This window comes from Hyla sarda, chromosome 6, assembly GCF_029499605.1.
Source record: "Hyla sarda isolate aHylSar1 chromosome 6, aHylSar1.hap1, whole genome shotgun sequence".
NCBI classification, from domain to species: Eukaryota; Metazoa; Chordata; class Amphibia; order Anura; family Hylidae; genus Hyla; species Hyla sarda.
Window position 1 is genome coordinate 97,453,095 of NC_079194.1, and position 18,957 is coordinate 97,472,051.

General features: G+C 41.3%; 1 protein-coding gene across 2 annotated transcripts in view; it reads left to right on the plus strand.

Annotated features, from left to right (window-relative positions):
• PTPRG (protein tyrosine phosphatase receptor type G) overlaps positions 1-18,957 on the plus strand; it is a 530,620-nt gene that overhangs the window by 298,138 nt on the left and 213,525 nt on the right. For both annotated transcript variants that reach the window (XM_056524508.1, XM_056524509.1), the window contains one exon: positions 11,608-11,674. In XM_056524508.1, coding sequence (XP_056380483.1) covers positions 11,608-11,674 — 67 coding nt within the window. The remainder of the gene's footprint in view (positions 1-11,607; positions 11,675-18,957) is intronic.

The window sequence follows — 18,957 nt, forward strand, 5'->3', positions numbered from 1 at the left end:
ATACAAACAATAAACTTACAGCAGCAAACTTCAGGCAGTAAGAGGTGTAACATTTCAGTAATTTTTCATTGCAATAAAAATATAGAAAGATGGAAGTACTGGGCATACTATCTGATCAATGAGTGTGTACCATGGTAAGATGACCTCATAGGAACGGACCCTACAATATAGATATGCCTCGAGTGAGCTAGCATACTCACCAGTCCTGATTCCCCTCCCCCCCCCCCCCCCCCCCCCCACACACACACACTGTTGTAACTCTGACTGCTCCTGGTCTCTGCTCCTCACAGTCATTTATTTATTTATTTATTTATTTTTTATTTATTTTGGTGAATCTGGAATATCATTTTAAGCTGGCTATACACATTTATGTTGACTAAACCTCTCTATTTTGACAGGACCACCCAACAAGAAGTGTGTATAGGCATTTCTACTCTCCACCACTGGCAAATGTTGAGGCAACGATGGATCAGGCAGTTAGATTTCATTATATCTGACCATATCCTTCTCAGAGAAAGAAGTTGACACCTGAGGAGTCGGACAGCATCTTTCTCCTTTCTCCCTATTCAGAATACATTCCTAGCTTGCATGAGTGTGGCTGGGCAGAGCGAGAGCTCTCGGTTTACAGCTAACCACTGTCTGAATTGTATGGCCTGCTTTTGTCTTTCATAAGGTTAATGGTGCATGTGTGTAAATGATCTTTATTTGCTTTAGTATTTTTCGGTATCACTGCTGAGTGAACTGAAGATGGACACTCTGGTCTCTTCACAAGTGTTGCGTTGTTTCTGTTTGGATGGTCTTATCAGTTGCTTCCCGGCTCCGGTGTCAGTTACCTACACAGCACAATTTTCAACCAGCATGCCAGGGAGACTGGATGGAAAGATGAGCTGATAAAAACCTATTACATGTCCAGACAGCCTGCCGTTCACACTTGGAAACTTGTTGAGCAACAAAGCCAATTACATAGAGAGAGGAGCAGATTCTAGGGACCACTGCCATATTCCATAAGTAATACTATTTTCATAGGTTTCAATCTGCCTCTTTCAATTTGCAATACACTTACAGCACAGCAAAGCTAGATTTCAGTATGAGAGGCAATGGATTGTATTTGTGGCAAATGGCGTCCCTTCTCGGTGAAGTTGTCATGCTCACATGTCCCCTATTACATTAGTGTTCTCATAAGTGGATGGGGAATAGTGAACATTAGAGTCACTGTCTGCTTTTAAAATCTCATTATATCTAACAAGACTTGAATTTACCTATTATTATGTGAGACATTGACTTACAAAGTACTTTGACACATGAGACTTGTTCTGTTTATAAGACCGAGTATTGCCTATCCCTGATGCACAATGCAAATGCCGCTAAACCTTTGTAAAGTGCATGTCTCCTCAATTGGATTATTTTTCGGAGGAGGATAATTTACTACATCTAATGCAATGAAGGAATTGCTTTTTGTTGCTTAGGGCTAGTTGACTGATAAATGCAGCTTGGGTGTGGTACATTCGGGCATTCATGATATAGTGATGTTCTGTAGAATGGTGTAGGTGTTGTATTTGTTTAATAAAACTGTCTGTCTAATGTTGCAGTTCAGATTTAATAGGTGACATGGACTGACCTTCAGTACCACTTACAACCTGTGGATAGATGTGGCACTGTTACTTTACAATTACAGCCCTTAATCCTGTACAACCATTTTAAGATGTCAAATGTTTCAAATTGTGTTAGGCTTATTAGATGAGAATATCTGAAAGATGCTTTTTCAGTGTAAGAGTAGCAGACACTGTCACGATCACACCCTATCGGTCCAGCCAAGACGCTAGAGAGAGTGTGATGGTGCAAGGGTTAAAGCCACCAGGCCTCTGGGTATCCACTACTAGTCCCAGCAAGTCGCCAAATAAACCCTTTTGACAAATATTTCACCAAAGCTTCCTTCAGAAAGGCGAGCTCCTATATTTAGAGATCAAAGACCAGAGCTGATTAATTAAACACTTAATCTGAAAAAAAGGTAATAAAATAAACAAATGACATAGGTACAAAAATATATAAAAGAGTTTGGCAAGACAAGTTCAGAAAACAGAGAACTCCTTGCAGCGTAATGGTATAGCAGTCCTTGTGAGTGAGAGTCCAGCTGTTCTTATGATGTCTTGTCAGCTTTTGCCACAGGCTTGAGCAAAGGTTTGTCCAGCATCTCAGTTTTATAGTGGCTTTTTAGGAGGGAAAAGGGAATTCATCTGACCCCACAAGGGGGGGTGTGAGGGAAGCTGCCATCCCTCTATCCTGGTCCCCTATCTTAGTTTGTTTTATGATGGCCAGAGTGCCTGACTTCAAAGGAGGTATAACACAGATGGACCATAATCAGGCCTTGTGCCTGACACCTCCCCCTTAAGATGGAGACATAGATCTTGCCTCTCCAGGCTGTCTGCGATCATACCAGTACTTCTGCCTGGACTGTGCTGCTGTGAGGTTGCCATGTACCAGCCCAGTCAATGCCTGCATCCTGTCCCTGAATCTCAGAACATACTCCACCACAGAAGTCTCAGGGGCATGAAGCCCCCCTTCCCATTACCCCCTAAATAAATCTAGGGGTCCCTGCACTTTGCGACCATACAATAATTCAAAAAGCAAGAAACCTGTAGACTCTTGGGGTACCTCCCTGTAAGGGAATAACAGATGGGGTGAATACTTTCCCCAGTCTCTTCCCTCTGATTCTACAAAGGTTTTCCGCATTTGTTTCAAGGTCCCATTGAACCTCTCGCAGAGACCATTTGTTTGGGGGTGGTATGGGCTTGCTACCAAGTGCTGTACATTCACCTTCTTACAGAGACTTTGCATGAGATTGGACATGAACTGTGTGCCTAATCAGTAAGCATTTCTCTGGGGAGCTCCACCCTGCAGAATACACTGATCAGTGCATCTGCCACCTTATTTTTCCGGACGGAGAATAAGGCAACAGCCTCAGGGTACCTGGTCACATAATCCCCCACAGTAAGAATAAATTGTTTCCCTGTGCTGCTAGAGGGTATAGCTAGAGGCCCAAAAATATCCACTGCCACTCGTTCAAATGGTACAGATATGACTGGTAGGGGCCCTAGGGGAACAAGAGTAACATCCCCAGACTTACCAACCCTCTGGCAGACACAACAGGATCTACAGTAATTTGCAACAGCAGTACCCATAACTGGCCAGTAGAAATTGTGTGCCAACCTGGACTTTGTCTTGGCCACTCCCAAATGTCCTGCCAGGGGGGGTCTCATGGGCTAACTTCAGCAGCTCTTTCCTGTACTGCCTAGGAACCACTCACTGCCTATCTCTTTCCTGGGGCCTTAGCATGTCTTTGGAAAGGGACTCCCAGTACAAGATATTATTTTCCCAATATACCCAGTGCCCATCTGTGTCAGCACCTGGCTGTTCAGCACATTGTCTCAGCCCAGAGCTTCCCGGAAATGCTCATTGCCCTCCCCCATCTTGTGGCATCAGGGAGCACATATCCCTTAGGTGAACTAGCATCTCCACCTTCCTCTGCATTGGCTTGCAAGTCAGACAGCTTGCCCCTTTCCCCACCGTCCTCCCAAATTTTTACAGCTGCAGCCCTGGCACGCTGCTGACTTGCTACCACTACCACCATTGGTATGCCTCCCTGGTGTTTACCTTCCTCCCCCTCAGTCCCAGACATAACTATGTTACAGGCATCATACACAGGCCCATCACTCCTTCCCTCCTCCTCAGCCATCTTCGGCTCACAGGATTGGGACATATCACTCACCGCTGGTCCCTCATCCTTGCATTTCACCAGGGGCATACCAAACCCTCCCCTAGCCCTTCTCCACTAGGTTTTTGGCATTGGCAATTCATTGTCATCACATTTTACAATACACCTCATTTCACTTTTGGAAAAAATCACTGGTTCAGTCACAGGTAAACATTTATCAATCCCCTGCACTCCCTCACAGTTATCACATTTAACAGTGTCTCCCAAAGTCTCGCACAGTACCTCAGAATGAACCAGGCTCTCTCCTAGCCCATCTGGTGTGCAGGTAGTGTCCTCCGGAGAATAACAACAGAGCATCTGACCCAAATCATTCCCCAGCAGAACATTAACATGAATGTCCTCAGAGACCCCCACCTCCCGCAAACCTTTGCCTGTACCCCAATCCAGGTGCACACAGGCCATGGGCACAGCAGGTTGCACACCTCCAATTCCTTTTAAAGCCATGGTTCTTTCAGGGTTGATGTCCTCTGTATCCACCACTTCAGGCCGCACCAAGGTAAGTAAGGCTCCAGAATCTCATAAACCCACTGTCACCCACAGTTACACTCTGTAGGTTATCCCCTCTTTTTGCCACTGCTCCAGACACCAGAAAAACGGCTGTGTGTCCTCCAGCTGCTGGTGGAGAATTCTTCTTGTTGGGGCAAGTGGCTCTCAGGTGCCTAATCTTATTGCATCTGTAACATCAGTGAGTGTCCCCCTTGCTCCTGTTGCTTTTGTTGATGATTGCAAGAATTTCCCGGCTGGCCTGGTGGTTCTTTGTGGTTGTGTGGCTCCACTCCAGGTACTTGCTCCAGCTTGTGCAGATCCAAGCTTTGCTTTGGCTCCAGAACCTAAGTGCTGTACTACACAGTCTGACCCCAGCCCAATATGAGTGCAGATCTCCTAGAGGGGTGTTTGTTTGAGCCTATTAGATTGTTTGGTATTGGGGTGACAAGGATGGGTATTCTAACCGGCCTTTTACTTTTGTCATTAGACAAGGAAATGTATGGCATATGAATGACTATTTTTAAACATGCCAAAGGCATGGGATTAGGGATTGAGAAAAGACCATTTGCTAATTTGACGGCTGGTCGTTGGCCCTGTTATGCATTGTGATTTTGGGCTTTGCGGCCTATAATAGCCTTGTGTAATAGGGCCCAAAGCAATGTCACTCTGCCTTTTCAGACATTTGCATCAGTGTGGCTGTTATAAGGTCCATGTGTAATGAAAGTGAAACTAAAAATGCCAGCATTTTATCAATTAGCAGCCATTTGCACTTGGGATATGTAACATTCAGTGGTATAAATACATGTGTTCAAACCTTTAGTGCTTATGACCATATACTTGGACCATGAGTGTAACTGGAGAGTAGCAGTCTCCCTAGGCCCTTTTACCTAAGGGGACCTCAAAACACCTCTGACCCATAAGAAACACCAGTGATATAAATGGAATATGGTTGACATGTGGCCCTGTTAATATTTTACTTTCGGGTTCAGGAGCTTCAAGTGTCTTAATAGGAGTACTAAATTCTCAACTGGAACCATTGGTATATATAATATGGTATGTTACAAATTGTTCTCCATGGATTCTGCTTGAGTTCTAGTCTGTCACCACAATAGACTATGGACACCATACTATAAAAGTACTATGCCAATACACATAATACCTTGTAGTCATACACGTAATATAAGAAAGCATTTATTAAAGTTTTTCCCTAACATCTTGTATCCAGGAAGTCAGGGCTGCAAGGAATTATGCCATGTGACCCTGTGGCTGTCCATGAATTTCTGAGAGAGGGCTGGAAATATGGCAATTTTTTTTTCACCTCTCCAGACAATTTTGAAGCGGATTATTGACCATGATCTTGCTGTCTCTTTAGTCTAGATTTGACATTATACATAGTGTTATTTTTGTAAACTTTTTGTAAGCCATAGAGGAAATTACGCATGCACACCATTGATGTTTGTGCCTACCTATAAATGAATATAAACTTAAATAAGGAAATTATTCATTTTCCAAAACATTGTTTTTATAGGAGTTGACTGCGAAAGTACAGCTGCTCGATAAAGCCCCTAGGATGAGTGATATTCCTAAAAGCTTAATCATTGTCTCATCAGAGTATAAATAATAAGTATAAATAAATGTAGATGAAAGGTAGAAATAAGTGTTACTCTTCTCTGGTTACTGTCAGTTACTGTAGTGCTGTAAGTGTACTCTCTCTGTGATACAATTAGCAGTCCTTGGCTCAATACACCTGTCATCTCACGTTGACATTCCAGTGTGCTGTGCAGTCATCCATAGTCTCAGTCACCTAGCGCCTGGAGTCAAATCACATCGCCAAATCTCAGCTCATACAAAGTTTGTTTTCTTGGAGAATTTCTTGTTTAGGCTCATAGGAAGTAGAATATTTCATCAGGATGGGTATTAAAAGGGGTTATGTAAACAAAAAAGACTGGAGTCACTTATTAGTTTTTATAGCAAATTATAAACAATTTTATTAACATGAAAGGTAGGAGAATGTCCACCCAGGAGGGGACAAGAATCAAGCAAAGGTGTCACTATGGTATCCATTACAAAGTGCCTAGTGCATAATATATTAAAAGACTAACAAGCAGCATACACATAACAGTGGACACATGTAAAGAGTCTATAGTGCAAAATAGTGGACACATATAGTTTAAGGTATATACTTAGCCATACATGGTAACAAAGAAGGTACAGGACAACGGAGTGAAACCACCCCAATGCGGCATTTCGGCAAACCTTTGTCGAGGGGTGAACCACCAATGACCTTATATAATAGAAGCAATAATATAGTGCTGATGGTCTGAATCTTAGTATGCGAATGAGGCCTTAGCCTAGGGCAGCAAATTGATGGGGGTGCATAGCACGGTTATGCGGTTTGTAAGGCTTTATTTGGCACTGATTTTTGGAATCCATCCATTTGCTTAACCCATGTTTCCAGTTTAAGGTCCAGTTCTGGATCATAATAATTTTTCTCTTTATTACTTTGAATCATTGATTTATGGTTTTATACTTACCCTGTATGCTGACTTTGTAGGTACTGACGGTAGAGTTTTTCTTTTAACCATGCATAAAAAAAATCCCTTTTTATATGGTTTGCTGAAAATATGCTTTGTTGTGCAGACATAAGTGATGGTGTTCCCAACCTAATGCCCTTCTTTGCTTCTTTTTTTGGATGAGTTTACAAATAGCCGGTTCAAAGGATGTTGGGTTGAAAATATTATCATGTTTGACCGCTACACAGTACAAATAAGCCCCGCCCTATGCACAATGGATTTTTTCAATGAAAAAAATCCCTTCTGTATCCACATCATAAATTCAATGGCATACCTTTGCATTTCTGGCACACATTTCAGTCTTCTTCATCTTCAGTTGTGCTTTTTGCTTTGGTTTTGATAGCAGGTTACTTCAATACACTTAAAGGGGTTGTCCACTGAAAGAAACAACCTTTGTATGTATAATAAACATACTAATATAAAATTATTAGCCATAATGCAGATATCTTCCATATCAGCCGTGCTCACTCAGGTCAAGTCAGAGAATAGAGCTTCATTCCTCCCCTCCTGTCAGCATGGGACATGACCAATAATGTGAAGAGGGGACACTTAGTGTACGTACTGCTTATTAGATTTCAGTTATTAGCTAAGGCAGCAGGGACCCCGTTCTGAAGAAAACTACTGTACCTGATTATTGCTTCCTGCATCCTTACCTACTAGTCTAATAAGTTGTTATATCAGCCCCCCCCCCCCCCCCCAACATCAACATCTCATAGGAAACCAGTGATCGACGATTCTGCCGCATGACTGCTCATGCCTGGATCTCAGGCACTGAGCAGTCATTCGGCGATCGGACAGCGAGGAGGCAGGTAGGGGCCCTCCCGCTGTCGTGTAAGCTGTTCGGGATGCCGCGGCTATCCCGAACAGCCCACTGAGTTAACCGGCAGCTTTAACTTTCGGTTTTAGCCGCGCGGCTCAGCTCTGAGCGTGCGGCTAAAGGGTTAATAGGGCGATCGGCGCTGCGCGCTATTAGCGGTGGGTCCCGGCTTCACTATGATGCCGGGCCCGCCGTGATATGATGCGGGGTTACCGTTTAACCCCGCGTTATATCAGGGGAGCAGGACCAAGGACGTACCAGTACGTCCTTGGTCCTTAAGGGGTTAAAATAACAAGTAAAATGAATTTTAAAGAAAATTACTAAACGCTCTTGAAACTATCTAGGTCATCAAATTGTAAATGTGTAAAGAAAGCAATTTAAAATTATCTGAAAAAGATAATACAGAATCTCCAGTGCCACATTAGGTAGAAATATTCTGTTTTCATCCCCCCCAATATTCATTTTATTTTATTTATTTTTGTAAAGCCTAAATTACAATAAAGGTCACAGTCATAAATTTCCTGTTTAAGATTTCCAAGCTTATAGGTTTTTGGTATCAGCCAAAATGGATAACCTTGTTACTTTCATGGATTTTTCCATCAGCCCTCGGGGTCCTTTTAGGAACTCTCCTAAACGAATGTTTCTTCCCATAGAAATTTCTTGTCAACCACTAATCATAGTTTCTCTTTCCACCTCAATAGATTTATTTTCTCCTACCTGACTTAGAAAATCCCGAATTTTCCCCTTAACCAAGGACTCCAATTAAACTGACCATTCAGAGCTGTACAAAGGTAGATGTATCGAAGGTATTACTTTCATTGCGGGAAAAGAATTTAAAACCAGTTGCCGTTTTTATAAGATAGACTTCATTCCGATAAAATGTTACCCCCTGGTGGGTCATTTCTCTTTCTCACTGGTTGTAAGGATTGAAAGATCTTGTACACTGCTGCTTAAATAAGCAGGCGCTGTTCGGCAGGAAGGAATCATATTATTTTCTCAAAGGAGAGTAAGTGGTCCAGTGCACTAAGATTGCTTTAAATAAAATTTCAGCTGTCCCAGTTTGCTGTTTAGCAAATGACACATTCTATCAATCATTCAACACTTTTGCTGTTTTTTCTTATGTTTTGTTTTTTCTTTAACCAAGCTGGTGTTCACCATTGTTTTTTCTTTAAATGAACAGAAAATATTTAAACTTTAATACTTATATGAGATCATAAATCATTATATTTGTCCGCAGTTGCATTTAAAATTATGTTTACTCTTCAAATCAGTGGATATACATATATTTTTAAATATAAAATTGACAAATACTTCCCTGCCCAGATCCCAAGCCATTGCCGGTTTAATGTTGCCTTGTCCCCACTGTGCCTCCCTTCAGTCAGCACAACCAATATGGCTGTTCCCTATCTAGTTTATACAGTTCACTTTTATAATGGAAGAACTTATCATGAGAAAGCTTTTATCTGAAAAATTTGCAGCTTGCGATACATTACTGCAAAAATTATATAGAAACATAGAATGTGTCAGCAGTTAAAAACCATTTGGCCAATCTAGTGTGCCCAATATTCTGAATACTATAACTAGTTCCTGGTTTTATCTTATATTGAAGGGGTACTTCGCCCCTAGACATCTTATCCCCTATCTGTGGCCATGACGTCACGAGTGTGGCGTGACGTTATGCCACGCTCGTGACGTCATGGCCACGCCCCCTGAATGCAAGTCTAGAGGGGAGTCATGCCCCCTCCCATAGACTTGCATTGAGGGGACATGGCCGTGACATCACTCAGATAAAGAGCTCTCCTAGAAGAGCTATTGAGCAATGTACTCCTGTATTTTCTGTATTTGCAGTTCATATGATTCTAAAAAGGTCTTTTTGGCTTGAGCCAATGTTTTATTCTGTTTTGAAGATCCTCTTGTTGTCATGATGACCATGTAAATAGCATTGACACTTCTCCGCAAAGAGTGTATCACAACAGCTCTAAAGATGAATTCTTAATAGACCCGACTTCATGAACGTCTGAATGGCACTTCTAAACACAATTATCTGTGAGAACTGAGTATTTTTGCCACTGAACCAACCCAAAATATCCAAGATGTTCTTATGCATAATATATAGCATAATACATAACGCATACAAACTGAAATTCTGCACTTTCTCCCAAAATTAATACATTATTAAGGCAGCTGAAGCTGCATTGTCAGGTCCAAGAGTTGCAAAACAGAACATCTTGCTTTTAATGATTGCCAAAAAATTCCAGTCACGAATCACAACCGCACTTCATGTAATGGTAGATGCTGCTGTGCTCACGATGGTGCTTTTGTTGAATAACTGTTCTAAATCAACTCTAAGAATGAAAATTCCTTCAGTCCTGTAAGGTTCATGACGAGTTCCTCCAGTGACTAAAATAGTTTTGCAACATTTTAAGACTTGCTGAGAATGCCAGGACAATAGGCCCTGTATTAGTGAAGAAAATGCAAGTCTGTTTTTAACCACATTGGCATCTTCTTCAATGGCCTCGGGCTCGTTTAGATCTTCCCAAAACATATTTGAATGCTTTGGACTTGTCAATATTTATTCATTTTTCTCTGTATTCTGTGATTTGACCCTTATCCCAGTCGTGGAGAACAGATGGTGTTTTTTTTTTCTCTTTTCTACTTAAGCTTTCTTTCTTTACGATTAATGTTGCATACTACAGTCTATTCAGTAGTAGCATTTGCATGGGAATTTCAGTGTTCAAGAATAAAATGGTTATAGTGGAAGGATGTCAGCATCAGAACAGTAAAGAAATAGAAATAAAAGTGTTTAGTTTGCTGCCCCAATGGGTGTGTGTCCGCTGTGTCACTTACCGGTTTGGCGTTGACCCAAACTTTGGAGCAGAGTGTTCCCCTGGTTTCACCCTTCATCCTACTCTAGTATGCAGAATCTGGACTTCAACTGCAGGAAAAACACCAGGTTGTTGTATCAAGAGTGATCTTATTTAAGTGACATCTGGCCAGGCAGGCCGAAACGCCCCGGTAACAAGCACCAGAAATACGGGCAGGTGGGCTAAGCTGACGCTATAGATAGCATTAGCACAGCAACAGAGGCTGATGAAGCAGAGCTGAACTGGAGCTATTGGAACAGAAGAGCTGAGGAGCTCAGAAGCCAGGTAAAGCAGACAGACAAAGGCATGGTTGACAATCCGTGTCATGAAGTGGAGAAGCAGACGTATACTTGAGGTATCAGACTAAGGGCAAAGTCAGGAAACAGGCCAGGGTTAACAACTGGTACTCAGGACAGGAACAAATCAGACACCTTTGCTGAGGAGAAACACAATATTGTTCAGCCACCACAGGAAGGGAAAGTGCTCTCTTGTAGGTGGTGCCTGGTAGGGATTAGAGGAGGACAGGAATCGGGGACATGCACAGATCCTTAAAAGGGTTATCCAGGAATAGAAAAACAGATCTGATTTCTTAAAAAAACACCACCTGTCCTCATGTGTAATACCCCACACAATCTGAGGACATGTGTGTGGGGCTGTTTTGGAAATTAACTCTGCGTTTCTAAGCCTGGATAACCCCTATAAATTGACAGCCTGTGCAGACAGACCCCCCTCATCTCTTGAGGAAAACTCTCCCTATTGTGTCGGAGGACAGGTGTATGTCACTAACCCTACTCGTTCAGGGACCATTGAGACACTCCCCCTAAAAAGGCGACTTCTGCACCTGACTTGCCTTTTTTTTTTTTTTGTCTAATCCATTGCTTTGGGGTACAGTTATTGGGTATATGCGTTAATAAAGTTCACAATGCACATTTGTTCCGATAGAGGGCAGCTCCAAATTGATTCCCTTTTTGGTAACTTAAATGTAAGTTACCGTAGTTCTAAATCTGTATCCTTACTTTTTGCTAAACTAATGCAACTCGATTTAAAATTAATGCTTATGACCACTTCACTTTTTTTCTTTTCTTTGCATTACAGGCCACACAGAAAAACAACCCTGCTCTTGACCCCATTATTCATGGACTGAAGGGTGTTGTCCATCATGGTAAGCTTTTGGCTATATGGAACAAAGGTTTAGTTTTATCATTACAATATATTTACATGTGTGAAAGTGACAATGTTTCCATATTAAAAGTGGTCATAAGGTTTACTTGGAAGCATCGATTTGTCATAGGAAGAAATAAGACGAACATCCTGAGCAAACTCTTAAAGGGAACCAAGTATTAGATTTTAACATATATAAAGCTTGGCAACACGTTATATATGGTAAATCCTTATCTTCACCATCCCAGAAGATGTTTTTGCCACCAGGGATGGTGAGGGCTATGAAGTTATAAAGTCTCCCCCGTCAATGTCTCCTGGACATAAAGCGATTCTTACTTGATCCCATCACTGCTGCCCTTGTGACAGCCCTTCACCATGATTGACAGCCTGTTTCTCCGCTCGGCTCCGTCTGCTTAGGCATCAGAGCAATGACACGGGCTGTCAATCACGCTGAGGGGGTGTCACTACGGGCAGAGCGACGGGACCAAGAAGTATAGCTCCCGCCCAGGGTTCTACTCACGGGGCAGTAGGGGAGGCTTTATGACTTCTTATCCTTACCATCCCTGCGGGCAAAAACATCCCCCGGGGATGGTAGGGATAAATATCTTACCACATATAATGCGTTGCCAAGCGTTACATTTGGTAAAATCTGATGCTTGGTTACATTTAAGCTCATTTATGATCAGATCAAAGACTAACTTGGATCTGGTCATAAATCCGCTCAGAAGAAAATTCAGGAGAGGAAACATAGGGGCTGGAGACTAAGCAGATTATGGATTTCACTATGAAAGAGTTTAAGAAGAAACTAAGCAAAAGTTTTTTTTTTTTTTTTTTTTAAAAGACCTATTGAGAAAATGTGTTTTTATACCATAAGTTCAAACGAAAGCATAAAAAGCATGCACATATTTCGACAATATTGAAAAAAAAATTTTTTTTTTTTTTTTATTGTTTTCCTGTAAGAGGTGTAAGTTTTGTTGATATTGAAAATATCTCTCTAAAAGATTCTGAAAGATACGGACACATTTTTGAAATAGGGCTCTTTAGAACCAGCCTTGCTCTAATAACTTCTGCCAGGGCTCTCTAGCAGTTACAGTTTCTTATCATGTGGACAATCATGGCTGGAAGACCTTTAATGTTTTTATTTTTTATTTTTTATTTTTTTTTTTGCATATTCTTTAGTTTTTCTTAAAAAATAAATAAATAAATAAGAAAACAAAAAACAAATATATATATATATATATATATATATATATATATATATATATATATATATAATTTTTTTTCTCGTTTTTTCAGGTGTCATTTGTACTTTCACAGTTTTTTTACTTTTTTAGAATGTTTTTTGTTATTCAAATTGAATCATTAAAGCAAACAATTTCGAGTCATTAATTCATGCTTGGTACTTGGTAAATGACAGGCTTTTTTTGTGTGTTTCTAATTGCCGGTGAATCATGTCTTATCCTAATAACTTCAATTTTTTAAATTTAAAAAAGAAAATTCATATAAACAAGTTCCTAGCAACTTAATTAATAATAACAACATGCAGCCTGATTATAATAATATAAAATTACTTTACAAATCACAAAAGTTTAATATTTTTTTTTCCAAAACAAAACGTGTTTGGTTTTCAGATTAAGTAATTGCAAATCATCTTTGATAACATCTACAAAGAAATTGTGCGTAAGGGATGTTAGAATTAGAAAGGTTTTATTGTTTTCCCCGGCAAATGGAAAAAACTTTTTGTCTATTTGCTATGTTTGGGATAGCTGCTTTGCCCCATTCACTGCATGAGTATGAGCTGCACTACCTGAAACTGCACATGAATAGGAATTACAGTTTCTAAAACAAAAGCTACCTTTTTTCTTTTACCTTTTTATCCTGACAACCTTTTTAAATGGAAAGGTAAGGGGGAGTGAACTAAAACGTAACTTTTAATAAATATGCAGCGAAGAAACATACACTATATCCTGCACTATTTTGTATCAACAAGGGATGCTGCTGGAGCTCCCCTGTCGAAGGACACGCAGGTATAACTCAGTGAAGAGAGAGATTCAACTGTCTTTAATACGTCTGAAAAAAATCCCATCTGACCAGTCATTGTCATATCATCGGAAACTAGGCGTATACTTCTGTACAATGCCCTGCCCAACGCGTTTCGGTCCACCTGAATCGATGACCTCATCAGGGGCTGTTTACACTTGCATGCACAGAAATATAGAATGCTCAAAATTGGGGTTATAGATACAGTCACAGCCCCAAGATAATTGCTGACAGTATCAAATATTTCACGGTCAGGTTTACTTTGTTGCAGTCCTTTAAAAAAAAAAGATTCAGGAAAACATCTGAAGGTTCATGACAGATGTCCTGACCTCTTCACCCTGTGTGTGCCCGCAGTGGCGGGGAGCCTTGTGATACTGCCGGCTGCCTGCGCACATGAAATTATTAAGATTAAATGTTAGTCTTTTGTTATTTAATATGTAACTACAATGTTGTTGCTGCAGCAGGGTGCAAAACTCCCGGCAACTCTTTAGTCGGCTGCTAAAGTAAAAATCCAATGCAAGTCTAAGGGACTTAAGGTAGTTCTATAGACCACTTCCTTTATCAGCAGGCTACAGATTTTCCAGGAGTTTGAAATGTTTATCCTGCTGTCGCAACAGTTTTGTTGTCACGCTTTAAGTATAGGCAATATACATATTATAGGACAGCTATGAGTTAGTGGAAGAGAGGGATTCCATATCAGATTGGCAGATTTCATTGACCTTTAAAATAGGGCTCTTTAGAACCAGCCTTGCTCTAATAACTTCTGTCAGGGCTCTCTAGGAGTTATAGTTTATCATGTGGACAATCATGGCTGGAAGACCTTTAAATGGGTTGTGCGCTGCCCTGCCTTTCGGAGCTCCGCACGCAGCGTCTGGAAGTTCATTACTCCGAACGCTGTGTGCAGGCCTCCGCATGACGTCACGCCCGCATGACGTGCATGACGTCACACCCGCCCGCTCAACGAAAGTCTATGGGAAGGGGGCGCGACCGCGCGGCGGCTGCGAACACTGAAGCCTGCACACAGCGTTCGGAGTAATGAACTTCCGGACGCTGCGTGCGGAGCTCCGAAAGGCAGGGCAGCGCACAACCCCTTTAATGTTTTTAAAGGGTCTTAAGGACCTTTGTCGTATAGGTCCTACAAACAGTGGTGTGCGCACCAAACCAAAGAATCTAGGAAGGATGTTGGGGGCAACCACCAAGTATTCCTGTTCCAGGTTAAGGGGTGTGTCATCAGTATCACCAGTACTATCCTGTTGGTAAAAGGTTATAGTGTAGATGACACTGATGAAAACCATACTTACCAATAGTCCTACGGTGGCTCCTTTATTCTGTAATCCCTGGCCCTTCTGCATATTTTAATGAGGAGCTTAGTCCCAAGCCCCCCCCCTGTTGTATTGAACATCTGTGCACGCTCTGGCTTCTTCATGGTTAGTCTCCTCTCTCTGTACTGAGCCTGCTATGCTGCAGAATAGAGCTCCACTCTGCAGCATAAAGGCTCTTTTCCGCATGTGCATAGCCGCAGCCGTTATGCTGTCATTATCAATTGCTGTCACTTGTTATGTTCTGCTGGTGGGCAATGGAGGGAATTCAGGGGCTGCTTAAACAGTACAGAAACTACCTGAATTGAGGAAGTGTTTTGAAGCAATTTTGCTTAAATACTTAGTGTCATATATTGCAAAAAATACCGGATTGTTAGGGGACAAAAATTGGAAATTTAAGAATGATCAATTCAATTTGTCCATAAGACTATTCTATGTTGAAGTGCTACTCCCTTATAAAATGACCCACTGCTCCTATATAAGGTTTGCCGAAGCACAGCGGCCATTATTTGATTAGCTAGGATCAAGTCCATATTTTACCTGAAAATGGATTTGTGCTAAGAGTAAGCAATTTGTTTCTTTTCAGTCACGGCTCTGGGATACATAAGTTATAAATCATTACAAGTTACTATACATCATCCATATTAGCACCGCGGCACAGAGTGCTGATGTTTCCATCCTGCTATTTATCTTGTGTATGTTCTGAAAATTCTCCTCTTAGAATATTTTGTTCCTCCATAAATTATTTGTCTTGGTGTTGTGGTGATAATCATAAATCATGACCGGCCATTTGTGGAAATCATTTTAAGTTTGCAGAACATTTGACTAGATTTCTATCTCTCGATTAAAATGAGCAGTATTTTAGGATTGCCAAGACAAGCGCCTATAGTGCTTCCTGGATGCCCAAATTTGTTTCAAGGTTAAAAAGGAATGTGTTCATGCTTTAGTAATAAGCATATCCAGTATGTTAAAGCAAAAGGAAAGCATCATTACAATATGACCTATTGGTTAAATGAAATATTTTTATATATTCTTTTTAAAGTTTTTGATTGTATTTTTTTTTCTAACTTTCCATTTTATAATCTATATTTTAAAGTAATTCTAAAATTGTGCAGTTCTCTCTGTCCACTAGGCCTCATAAACTGACATTCCCTGTTTTATAGAGAAAACTTTTAAGCAGTCTCCTCCTTATCATGGCTCGCTGAATTTTCTGTCTCTCTGCACAAGATGAGCTCCATAGACTTATAATGAAGACTGCAGAGACTGAGATCGCAGTGAGTCAGGTAGTGAAGCACAAAAAGGTGTACTCCTCCCCGTTCCTTTCAGGGATGATGGGGGACTGTATTTTTTAGACACTTCGGCATATACAGGTTGCTACTATATACCCAGTAGGTTAGCCTTCCAATAACCACAACCAATAGGTAATTCAGAATATGTTCACAATTCGGAGACCTCTACATGTTGCCCACTAGGAACAATCTAGAGTCACCAGAAAATGAACTTTTGTTTTAAACACGTTTTTGTTAAACTTTTTTTTTTCTTTTTTTTTAATCTTGCAATTTTTTGTCTGCCCACTTTGCTTAAAACTAAGCTGAGATCTCCTGTTCTGTTTGTGATAACAACTGGGGATAGACTTCCAAAGAGTGGCGGGTTTCCACGGCGCTGACCAGGAACGGACATGTCAGGTAAGTAGAAAGGTGATTTTATTGGGATAATGCGACGCGTTTCACCACGCTTGCGCGGCTTCATCAGGCCGCGCAAGCGCGGTGAAACGCGTTGCATTATCCCTATAAAATCACCTTTCTACTTACCTGATGTGTCCGTTCCTGGTCAGCACCGTGGAGACCTGCCACTCTTTGGAAGTCTATCCCCAGTTGCTGTCGACTTGGTTGGGAGGCTGCAGACCGGACCCTATCGCTCACTCACGCTTACCATTGTTGTGTGTGAGTCCACACAACCACCTGGGGTAAGAGGCTTGCATAATCATTCCTTTTACCATATCCACCCGGGTGGTTTACGCTATGGAGCTCTCTCTTTTGTTTTTACTGTTTGTGATAAGGAAGAAGCTGCTGGAAACTATACAGATTTAAAGGGAAAAGGTGACACCAGTATATAGAGAAGACAATAGCAGCTTAGCCTCCCCTCTTCAGTAGAATGATTTCTGCACAGATCACAGAGCATGCTTACTAAACTCCCCCATAGAATATGTTGTAAAGCCTATTTTTGTATTCTGTTATAAACAGCCCAGGCAACTTGCATAATAATGTACTAATAAAAAAAATAAACAACATTAGAATAAAAGGAAAATGTTTCAGTATCTAGCGATAAGTTTAAAAAAAAAAAAATATTTATTCCTATTCACGTCTGTGAAGCTGAAATTTGAACCCAGGCCCAGTCCATTAAGGCAGAGGTCCCCCAACCCTGTTCTCGGGGCCCACAAACATTCTAGGATCAAAATGTTTTGCTGTTCTATTCTGAAAAAACCTGGAATGTTGGTGGACCACTGGATTAGGAAGAAAACCACCATGTTTTACTAATTCTATAAATTTCTCCGTTTTCAGATGTCCCTGTGATCCTCTCGCCTTCCCTGAACACCAAACCCTCTTTAACTCCTGTCAAACCTGTTAGGTTTAAAGCCAGAAAGGACTTTGTAGATGGTATTTTGCACAGTTATTTAACAAGGAAGCTCTGCAGCTGCACCGAGCCTGTCGTGTTGTTCATCAAACTTATAAAACACCTATGTATTGACTTAATATATCATCTGTGTATCACTTGGTTTAGGTTATCGGCTGTGAAAATCTCTAGTGTTAATTTTTCTTGAATAATGCTTGTGGATGTTTTTGATTGATTTTAGGTTTGTGATAGCAAAATAAACCCAGAGCAGTTTTTAGGTGTTTGCTGAATCGATATAGCCTCCGATGTCCTTACACTAGCTTGAGAGGAATTAAGATATAAAAAAAATATATTTGCAATGGAAACCAATAAGACTGTGGAAAACAAATTAAGGCTACATTCCCACTACGATTTATGCAATATGGCTGCTGTATCCGGCAGGGAAATTAAAAAACAGCCGCTGCCGTATGCCCACCAGAGAAACAACCTATGTTGTTAAAATGTATGATAAAGCAATTAACTAATATGTTGTTACCTACACTACACAGATCTTAGCAGATATTACCAAACTTTTTGGTTTGGTTTGTATCTGTGACAACCTGTCAAACTCTCTGAAAGAAGAGCTCCTATCCCTGCGAGCCCCCCCTCGGTCCGCTGTGGAGTAGACCATTGATGTGAAAAGGGGAAGGAAGCCTCTAGATTTGAAGGTAGCCTCTCTTTCACAGTAGTTACCATTAGAACAGGCTCACTGCTAACATATTAGTAAATTGCTTTATTATACTTTTTGACTTCATACATAGGTTGTTCCTTTTGCTGGACAACCCATTCAAACTGGAAAAGGCATAATCTGTATGGCATATTTAAGGTTTTTCAATGTTTGCATAGGTGTCCTCTTTGCCATATTGACCTATACCAGCAGTCAACTGTCTGAGCATGCTGGGAGTTTAGTTTTGCAACAGCTGGAGGTCCACAGTTTTGATACCACTGACCTATTGACTCTGACTCACAGTATGTATTTAAAGGGGTACTCCGGCACTAAGACCTCTTATCCCCTATCCTTTGGATAAGATGCCTGATCGCGGGGGTCCCGCCGCGGGGGACCCCCGTGATCTTCCACGCCGCATCCCGTTAGAGTCAGCCCCTGGAGCGTGCTCGCTCCGGGTCTGATTACTGGCGATGACGGGGACGGAGCGTAGTGACGTCACGGCTCCGCCCCCGTGTGACCTCATGCTCCGCCTCCTCAATGCAAGCCTATGGAGGGGGCGTGACAGCTGTCACTTGGATAGGGGATAAGATGTCTTAGCGCCGGAGT